An 11,197-nucleotide genomic window follows, 5' to 3' on the forward strand; every position below is an offset into this window, starting at 1 on the left:
GATGTCATAGTGTGAGATGTATCCTTGTAGTTCATCCACTGATGTCGTTATCCTATCCTAAGCCCTTTACATTTTCAGTTTCAGAGACAAGGCCTTCAGCAGACTCAGCAGCAACAGCAGACAGCAGCTCTTGTGCGACAGCTACAGCAGCAATTATCCAGTAAGTAGCGCAGATCTCCTCTTTATGGCATTCTTGTGTCCTCTGATATTGTATCCTTTCCTCTGTATACAGCGCCTTGAAAAAGTATTCATACCCCTTGAAATTCCCCACATTTTGTTACAACCAAAACCATAAATGTATTTTATTGGGATTTTATGTGATAGACCAACACAAAGTGTCACATAATTGTGAAGTGGAAGGAAAATGATAAATGATACAAATAAATATGTGAAAAGTGTGGGGGGGGGGGCGTTTGTATTCAGCCCCCTTTACTCTGATACCCCTAACTATAATCTAGGGGAACCAATTGTCTTCAGAAGTCACCTAATTAGTAAATAGAGTCCACCTGTGTGTCATTTCATCTCAGTATAAATACAGCTGTTCTGTGAAGCCCTCAGAGGTTTGTTAGAGAACCTTAGTGAACAAACAGCATCATGAAGGCCAAGGAACACACCAGACAGGTCAGGGATAAAGTTGTGGAGAAGTATAAAGCTGGTTTAGGTTATAATAAAAATCTCCCAAGCTTTGAACATCTCACGGAGCTCTGTTCAATCCATCATCGGAAAATGGAAAGAGTATGGCACAACTGCAAACCTACCAAGACATGGCCGTCCACCTAAACTGACCGGCCGGGCAAGGAGAGCATTCATCAGAGAAGAGCCAAGAGGTCCATGGTAACTCTGGAGGAGCTGCAGAGATCCACAGCTCAGGTGGGAGAATCTGTCCACAGGACAACTATTAGTCGTGTTCTCCACAAATCTGCCCTTTATGGAAGAGTGACAAGAAGAAAGACATTGGTGAAAGAAAGTCATAAGAAGTCCTGTTTGTAGTTTGTGAGAAGCCATGTGGAGGACACAGCAAACATGTGGAAGAAGGTGATCTGGTCAGATGAGACCAAAATTCAACTTTATGGCCTAAAAGTAAAACGCTATGTGTGGGGAAAACTAACACTGCACATCACCCTGAACACACCATCCCCACCGTGAAACATGGTGGTGGCAGCATCATGTGGTGGGGATGCTTTTCTTCAGCAGGGACAGGGAAGCTGGTCAGAGTTGATGGGAAAATGGATGGAGACAAATACAGGACAATCTTAGAAGAAAACCTGTTAGAGTCTACAAAAGACTTGAGACTGGGGAGGAGGTTCACCTTCCAGCAGGACAACGACCCGAAACATCCAGCCAGAGCTACAATGGAATGGTTTAGATCAAAGCATATTCATGTGTTAGAATGGCCCAGTCACAGTCCAGACCTAAATCACATTGAGAATCTGTGGCAAGACTTGAAAATTGTTGTTCACAGACGCTCTCCATCCAATCTGACAGAGCTTGAGATATTTTACAAAGAAGAATGGGCAGAAATGTCCTCTCTAGATGTGCAAAGCTGGTAGAGACATCCCCAAAAAGACTTGTAGAGAATAGGGGTGCGCATCTTCACTGGCCTCACGATTCGATTCGATTACGATTATCAAGTCAACGATTCGATTCGATTCCGCGATGCATCACGATTACAGCGCAAGTCCGCAGGTGCTCATGGTTTTCATCAAAAAAAATTAAAGTAGTCAGGAGAACTCCATTTTTTTTATTCTATCTGTTCTTAAGAAAAAAAGAGACAGCAGAGGAGCTCCAGGCTCTCTTCCTAAATACTAAAGGAGATGATCAGAGACTGCGGACATGCTACAGGAGATGATCAGAGACTGCGGACATGCTACAGGAGATGATCAGAGACTGCGGACATGCTACAGGAGATGATCAGAGACTGCGGACATGCTACAGGAGATGGTCACAGACTGCGGACATGGCACAGGAGATGGTCAGACACTGGGGACATGACACAGGAGATGGTCAGACACTGGGGACATGACACAGGAGATGGTCAGACACTGGGGACATGACACAGGAGATGGTCAGACACTGGGGACATGGCACAGGAGATGGTCAGACACTGGGGACATGACACAGGAGATGGTCAGACACTGCGGACATGGCACAGGAGATGGTCAGACACTGCGGACATGGCACAGGAGATGGTCAGACACTGCGGACATGGCACAGGAGATGGTCAGACACTGCGGACATGGCACAGGAGATGGTCAGACACTGCGGACAGGACATGGCACAGGAGATGGTCAGACACTGAGGACATGGCACAGGAGATGGTCAGACACTGCGGACATGGCACAGGAGATGGTCAGACACTGCGGACAGGACATGGCACAGGAGATGGTCAGACACTGAGGACATGGCACAGGAGATGGTCAGACACTGGGGACATGGCACAGGAGATGGTCAGACACTGGGGACATGGCACAGGAGATGGTCAGACACTGGGGACATGACACAGGAGATGGTCAGACACTGAGGACATGGCACAGGAGATGGTCAGACACTGGGGACATGGCACAGGAGATGGTCAGACACTGCGGACAGGACATGGCACAGGAGATGGTCAGACACTGAGGACATGACACAGGAGATGGTCAGACACTGAGGACATGGCACAGGAGATGGTCAGACACTGGGGACATGGCACAGGAGATGGTCAGACACTGAGGACATGGCACAGGAGATGGTCAGACACTGGGGACATGGCACAGGAGATGGTCAGACACTGCGGACAGGACATGGCACAGGAGATGGTCAGACACTGAGGACATGGCACAGGAGATGGTCAGACACTGGGGACATGGCACAGGAGATGGTCAGACACTGCGGACAGGACATGGCACAGGAGATGGTCAGACACTGGGGACATGGCACAGGAGATGGTCAGACACTGCGGACATGGCACAGGAGATGGTCAGACACTGGGGACATGGCACAGGAGATGGTCAGACACTGAGGACATGGCACAGGAGATGGTCAGACACTGGGGACATGGCACAGGAGATGGTCAGACACTGGGGACATGGCACAGGAGATGGTCAGACACTGAGGACATGGCACAGGAGATGGTCAGACACTGGGGACATGGCACAGGAGATGGTCAGACACTGAGGACATGGCACAGGAGATGGTCAGACACTGGGACATGGCACAGGAGATGGTCAGACACTGCGGACAGGACATGGCACAGGAGATGGTCAGACACTGGGGACATGGCACAGGAGATGGTCAGACACTGGGGACATGGCACAGGAGATGGTCAGACACTGCGGACAGGACATGGCACAGGAGATGGTCAGACACTGGGGACATGGCACAGGAGATGGTCAGACACTGCGGACAGGACATGGCACAGGAGATGGTCAGACACTGGGGACATGGCACAGGAGATGGTCAGACACTGAGGACATGGCACAGGAGATGGTCAGACACTGGGGACATGGCACAGGAGATGGTCAGACACTGAGGACATGGCACAGGAGATGGTCAGACACTGGGACATGGCACAGGAGATGGTCAGACACTGCGGACAGGACATGGCACAGGAGATGGTCAGACACTGAGGACATGGCACAGGAGATGGTCAGACACTGGGGACATGGCACAGGAGATGGTCAGACACTGCGGACAGGACATGGCACAGGAGATGGTCAGGACACTGGGGACATGGCACAGGAGATGGTCAGACACTGAGGACATGGCACAGGAGATGGTCAGACACTGGGGACATGGCACAGGAGATGGTCAGACACTGAGGACATGGCACAGGAGATGGTCAGACACTGGGGACATGGCACAGGAGATGGTCAGACACTGGGGACATGGCACAGGAGATGGTCAGACACTGGGGACATGGCACAGGAGATGGTCAGACACTGGGGACATGGCACAGGAGATGGTCAGACACTGCGGACATGGCACAGGAGATGGTCAGACACTGCGGACATGGCACAGGAGATGGTCAGACACTGCGGACAGGACATGGCACAGGAGATGGTCAGACACTGCGGACAGGACATGGCACAGGAGATGGTCAGACACTGCGGACAGGACATGGCACAGGAGATGGTCAGACACTGCGGACAGGACATGGCACAGGAGATGGTCAGACACTGCGGACAGGACATGGCACAGGAGATGGTCAGACACTGCGGACAGGACATGGCACAGGAGATGGTCAGACACTGGGGACATGGCACAGGAGATGGTCAGACACTGAGGACATGGCACAGGAGATGGTCAGACACTGGGGACATGGCACAGGAGATGGTCAGACACTGGGGACATGGCACAGGAGATGGTCAGACACTGGGGACATGGCACAGGAGATGGTCAGACACTGGGGACATGGCACAGGAGATGGTCAGACACTGGGGACATGGCACAGGAGATGGTCAGACACTGGGGACATGACACAGGAGATGGTCAGACACTGAGGACATGGCACAGGAGATGGTCAGACACTGGGGACATGGCACAGGAGATGGTCAGACACTGCGGACAGGACATGGCACAGGAGATGGTCAGACACTGAGGACATGACACAGGAGATGGTCAGACACTGAGGACATGGCACAGGAGATGGTCAGACACTGGGGACATGGCACAGGAGATGGTCAGACACTGAGGACATGGCACAGGAGATGGTCAGACACTGGGGACATGGCACAGGAGATGGTCAGACACTGCGGACAGGACATGGCACAGGAGATGGTCAGACACTGAGGACATGGCACAGGAGATGGTCAGACACTGGGGACATGGCACAGGAGATGGTCAGACACTGCGGACAGGACATGGCACAGGAGATGGTCAGACACTGGGGACATGGCACAGGAGATGGTCAGACACTGCGGACATGGCACAGGAGATGGTCAGACACTGGGGACATGGCACAGGAGATGGTCAGACACTGAGGACATGGCACAGGAGATGGTCAGACACTGGGGACATGGCACAGGAGATGGTCAGACACTGGGGACATGGCACAGGAGATGGTCAGACACTGAGGACATGGCACAGGAGATGGTCAGACACTGGGGACATGGCACAGGAGATGGTCAGACACTGAGGACATGGCACAGGAGATGGTCAGACACTGGGGACATGGCACAGGAGATGGTCAGACACTGCGGACAGGACATGGCACAGGAGATGGTCAGACACTGGGACATGGCACAGGAGATGGTCAGACACTGGGGACATGGCACAGGAGATGGTCAGACACTGCGGACAGGACATGGCACAGGAGATGGTCAGACACTGGGACATGCACAGGATGGCACAGGAGATGGTCAGACACTGCGGACAGGACATGGCACAGGAGATGGTCAGACACTGGGGACATGGCACAGGAGATGGTCAGACACTGAGGACATGGCACAGGAGATGGTCAGACACTGGGGACATGGCACAGGAGATGGTCAGACACTGAGGACATGGCACAGGAGATGGTCAGACACTGGGGACATGGCACAGGAGATGGTCAGACACTGCGGACAGGACATGGCACAGGAGATGGTCAGACACTGAGGACATGGCACAGGAGATGGTCAGACACTGGGGACATGGCACAGGAGATGGTCAGACACTGCGGACAGGACATGGCACAGGAGATGGTCAGACACTGGGGACATGGCACAGGAGATGGTCAGACACTGAGGACATGGCACAGGAGATGGTCAGACACTGGGGACATGGCACAGGAGATGGTCAGACACTGAGGACATGGCACAGGAGATGGTCAGACACTGGGGACATGGCACAGGAGATGGTCAGACACTGGGGACATGGCACAGGAGATGGTCAGACACTGGGGACATGGCACAGGAGATGGTCAGACACTGGGGACATGGCACAGGAGATGGTCAGACACTGCGGACATGGCACAGGAGATGGTCAGACACTGCGGACATGGCACAGGAGATGGTCAGACACTGCGGACAGGACATGGCACAGGAGATGGTCAGACACTGCGGACAGGACATGGCACAGGAGATGGTCAGACACTGCGGACAGGACATGGCACAGGAGATGGTCAGACACTGCGGACAGGACATGGCACAGGAGATGGTCAGACACTGCGGACAGGACATGGCACAGGAGATGGTCAGACACTGCGGACAGGACATGGCACAGGAGATGGTCAGACACTGGGGACATGGCACAGGAGATGGTCAGACACTGAGGACATGGCACAGGAGATGGTCAGACACTGCGGACATGGCACAGGAGATGGTCAGACACTGCGGACATGGCACAGGAGATGGTCAGACACTGCGGACAGGACATGGCACAGGAGATGGTCAGACACTGCGGACAGGACATGGCACAGGAGATGGTCAGACACTGCGGACAGGACATGGCACAGGAGATGGTCAGACACTGCGGACAGGACATGGCACAGGAGATGGTCAGACACTGCGGACAGGACATGGCACAGGAGATGGTCAGACACTGCGGACAGGACATGGCACAGGAGATGGTCAGACACTGGGGACATGGCACAGGAGATGGTCAGACACTGAGGACATGGCACAGGAGATGGTCAGACACTGGGGACATGGCACAGGAGATGGTCAGACACTGGGGACATGGCACAGGAGATGGTCAGACACTGGGGACATGGCACAGGAGATGGTCAGTCACAGCGCCCTCCCCCCCCCCCCTCCCTACTTACATGCTGCTCTGGCAGCCTGTAATGAGCAGTGGGGCCGGTGTTCTGCCGGTTGTCACATCTCAGGATCTGCAGTGAATTCTCCCGGGAGAGCACTCCGTGCATAAAGCTGTTTTTAGTGTGTGTATATTCCGGTCATGTGACTCTCGGCCGCGCCTCCCTCCTCTCACGTCTCTCCTGATGTCAGCCCCGCCCGCCTCTCTTCCGACCTGATAGCTCCAGTCAGTGGGCGGAGCTGACACCAGGAGAGACTGAGAGGAGGGAGGCGCGGCTGAGAATCACATGACCGGATTATACACACACTAAAAACAGCTTTATGCACGGAGCGCTCTCCCGGGAGGGGGCGGGGCCAGACATCGATTTTCGGGTCGCATGCATCGATGCCGCATCGGGGACACCCGAATCGCGATGCATCGATGCTGCGATTAATTTCAGCAGCCCTAGTAGAGAAAGGGGGTTCTACAAAGTATTGACTCCGGGGGGCGCCATACAAATGCCCCCCCCCCCCCCCCCACACACTTTTCACATATTTATTTGTATCATTTATCATTTTCCTTCCACTTCACAATTATGTGACACTTTGTGTTGGTCTATCACATAAAATCCCAATAAAATACATTTATGCTTTTGGTTGTAACATGACAAAATTGGGGAATTTCGAGGGGTATGAATACTTTTTCCAGGCACTGTACTTTGTATGGTTGTGTTCTCTGACATTGTATCCTCTCCTCTGTTCTCTTTGTATGATTGTGCGTTCTCTGGTATGGTGTCTTCCTCTGTACGATCGTTCTTTGGATCATACCACACTTGGTAACGTCCTTGGTAAATGCCCCCCTCCCCCACACACGCACACTGAAGGGTTTTCTCTGTTTTCCTTTTCAGACACACAAACACAGCAAGCTTCCAATATGTTTGGGCGATTCTGATTGGTGAATGGACTGTGAAGGTGAAAGTTTCTGCTCCCCGCTGGGACTGAACACGTGAACGGGGATCCTTTTTCTCCATTACTGAAGTGTTATTGGGGGACCTCTGAAGGTCGCAGCGATGCCCCCCCCCCCCCCCCCCCCCACCGGCCTCAGTCCAGAGACTCCGATATATCATAGAGAAGAGGAGGGGGAGGGAGCGAATGTCGGGAGCTCCCTACAAAACCCGGGCGCAAGGGCTTTTGTGTCTTGTGGACCTTTTAAGATTTTAAACGGCAACAAAAGTTTTTAGTATTTTGATAACCAAATGATGAAATTTGTCGTTTTCTAAAATATTTATATGGCGATCCTGATCTCAGGCACTTGTACGGACACCGCTCAAAAGACTTTTTTTTTTGTTTTTTTTTTTGTTTTGTTTTTTTGTTGCCTTGTCCCGCTGTAAAAAAAAGAAAAAATAATGAAAAAAAAAAAAAAAGAAGAAAAGTAAATATATGAGTTTGTAATGGGAGCGTGGATTCGGTTTTCTGAGGCCGCCGATGGACGGTGCAATTTCAGTCTTTGGAAGAAAACAAAAGCTGCAGTTAGGAAATTTTGCTTGCGCAGAGCTCCTTTTACTATTTAATGCGTTGGTATGTCCTGCCGTCTGTGCGGGCGTGTCCCTGCCGTCTGTGCGGGCGTGTCCCTGCCGTCTGTGCGGGCGTGTCCCTGCCGTCTGTGCGGGCGTGTCCCTGCCATCTGTGCGGGCGTGTCCCTGCCGCCTGTGCGGGGGCCTGTCCCTGCCGCCTGTGCGGGGGCCTGTCCCTGCCGCCTGTGCGGGGGCCTGTCCCTGCCGCCTGTGCGGGGGCCTGTCCCTGCCGCCTGTGCGGGGGCCTGTCTCTCAGTCTGTGCGGGGGCCTGTCTCTCAGTCTGTGCGGGGGCCTGTCTCTCAGTCTGTGCGGGGGCCTGTCTCTCAGTCTGTGCGGGGGCCTGTCTCTCAGTCTGTGCGGGGGCCTGTCTCTCAGTCTGTGCGGGGGCCTGTCTCTCAGTCTGTGCGGGCGTGTCCCTGCGGGCGTGTTCCTGCAGTCTGTGTGGGCGTGTCCCTTTCGCTGTATTATGTCCCTACGTTGTAGCCAAGGCCTCGGCCTTCGAGGATTTTCTCCATTTACATTTTGTCCTTTGTATTATATTATATTTCTGCTGCGCAGAACCTCTTCAGACTAGATGTGTGTTTTTTTAGTTCCATCTCTTGGTCCAGGAAGGCGATTCGAGGATTTGCGGATTGGAGGAGATCACGCACCAATCAACACCAAGGGTCTTCATTGCATGGGGAACAGGGGGCAAAGTTGTTTCCTTCGTCCCTCTGTGATGTCCAAGCAATGTCTACTACCCGGTGATTCTGCCAGTCCCCTCAGAACACAACCCCTTTCTTTATTTGTTCCTGACCACGCTAGGCCTAGATCCGTCCTAGCGTGGTCAGTTTGCTTCTCTTCAGCTGACTTGGAAGGCTCTATGACGTTGTGCCCCCGTAGTCCCCCCCTATCCAGCCCTCCACCGTTTTGATTGGCAGCAGCCAGAGCCACGAATCTCCTCGCATGTTGGCAGAAGCTGCCGATCGTCTTCTGCAGGCTCCGCCCCTCTAAGCTATGGAAGGGAGGGGGGGGTAAACAGACACCTAAATATACCCTAAAAAGCATTTGCTTTATTTATTTTTTTTAAATGGTGCCTAGTGTTATAGGTCTCCAAGTGTTATGTACAATGCAGACCGTGTGAAAACTGAAGTTTAGTTCTAAATATCAGCACAAGGGACTTCCTATTCATCCCCGTGTGTCCCTTGTGCTGCTGGCACCTTGAAATCTTCCTCCTCCAATGCCCCCCCCAACCCCCCCAAACTGTAATCTTCCGGGGAAGCTGAGGGAGCTGCAACGGGCACTCGGGCGGTGGCGTCCCATCCATATGGGGTGCAGGGGCACCGCCCACCCCCCCCCCCCACCCCCCCCTACCCACCCATACACTCGGCTCCTAATATACAGGGATTTTTCTATGGGGTTTTTTTTTTTTTTTTGAAGCACGTGATTAGAGCCTGAGGCCCTCATTGGCCCGAACCCACCCTGTTGTGTGCCAATAGCGAATTAACATTCACTTTTGTCTTCCTAATTCCCCTCCCGGCCAATCAGGAAGCGGGTCCCGAGACCCGATTGCCCAGGGAGTCTTAAGACTTTGGGGGTTTGGTGTTAGTTTGCCGCCCCCCCCAATATAAAAGCACCGGCAGCCACTGCTCAAGAGTGCCCAACTGTGTGCCCGCCCTTTCTGCCCCCTTCTTCCATTCATACTATATATAGCTCCTATGAATAGAGGAGGCAGACCTTTTTAATCCACCCAACCCCCATTCATAGAGTCGGTTCTATTAATAGTATGACTTCTAGGATGGAGAGGAAAGGGTGGGCACGGTTGGGCAGTCTTGGTGAGTCCATATGACAGGACCCTCGGCTCTGTTGACCCCCGCTGCCGTACTATAGTGTATAGAAGACAGACCTGTCAATCATCTGCCCCTCCTTCATTCATAGATGCTTTAGTACGGCTTCTGTGAGTGGAGGAGGGGGCAGAAAAGGTGGGCACAGTTGGGCACTCTTGATGAGTGCATGTGACAGAGGACCCTCAGCTCTATTAACCACCGCTTCTGTACTATAGCTTAGAAGACGGACCTGTCAATCATCTGCCCCTCCTCCATTCATAGAAGCTATAGTACGGCTTCTGTGAGTGGAGGAGGGGGCAGAAAGGGTGGGCACTCTGGATGAGTGCATGTGACAGGACCCTCGGCTCTGTTGACCCCTGATGCACCAGAAGATGGTTGGGGGTGGGGCATCAGAGGGTACCAGAAGATGGTGGGGCATCGGAGGAGGGGGATTGCTGTTTGCCAGCGGCACAAGGGAAACATGGGATTACTAGTCATGTCCCTTGTGCTGATTTTTTTTTCTAACTAAACTCAGAAATGAAATGAAATCCGATTGGATGACGTGTGACACCGACTGTATATAGTGTGTAAAATGTGTATCAGGTATTAATAGGTGGAATCCAGCGATGGAGAAGGGGCGGAGATGTCCGGGAGGCGTGTCCTCCATATCCAAAGGTGTATTCCGTCTGCTGCAGGGAACGTGCCGACCAGCCGGTCTGTCACCCTCCATCAATAAAGTGTATTGCAGCCTCCATGTACCGACCGTCATTTGTGCTCTATAGATGGGGGGGGGGGGGGGGATTTTTGTGCCCCAAATTGGAATGTAAAGAAAATGGAAATTGGGGGGGAAAAAAGTCCCTTTTTGACATAATTATAAAAGTTTTCTACAATTTTCTTTAATAAATTTCTTTTAAACATCCACTTTCTGTATGTTTTCACTGGCAGAGCCGCTCCCGTACCTGGAGATTTATTTTTTTTCCTCTCCAGTTTGGTGGAATTTTATTTATTCAGAGATAAAAATGTATTTGTGTCTAAATCTCCGGGATAATCCATGATCGGTCATCGTGAGACCTTCTGTAATAAAGACCACCCACTGCTGCCATCTCTACTTGTACAGGGTGA

At 52.4% G+C, this 11,197-nt stretch overlaps 1 protein-coding gene across 1 annotated transcript in view; it reads left to right on the top strand.

Annotated features, from left to right (window-relative positions):
- Positions 1 to 8,147, top strand: part of MED12 (mediator complex subunit 12) — a gene marked incomplete in the record, with an annotated part of 77,054 nt that extends 68,907 nt beyond the window's left edge. Inside the window, 2 exon segments of the mRNA XM_073600801.1 lie at positions 79 to 160; positions 7,604 to 8,147. Of these exon segments, the coding sequence (XP_073456902.1) occupies positions 79 to 160; positions 7,604 to 7,647 (126 nt within the window).
- Between the last annotated feature and the right edge of the window lie 3,050 nt (positions 8,148 to 11,197).

Source organism: Aquarana catesbeiana, linkage group LG09 (genome assembly GCF_042186555.1).
Source record: "Aquarana catesbeiana isolate 2022-GZ linkage group LG09, ASM4218655v1, whole genome shotgun sequence".
Lineage (NCBI taxonomy): Eukaryota > Metazoa > Chordata > Amphibia > Anura > Ranidae > Aquarana > Aquarana catesbeiana.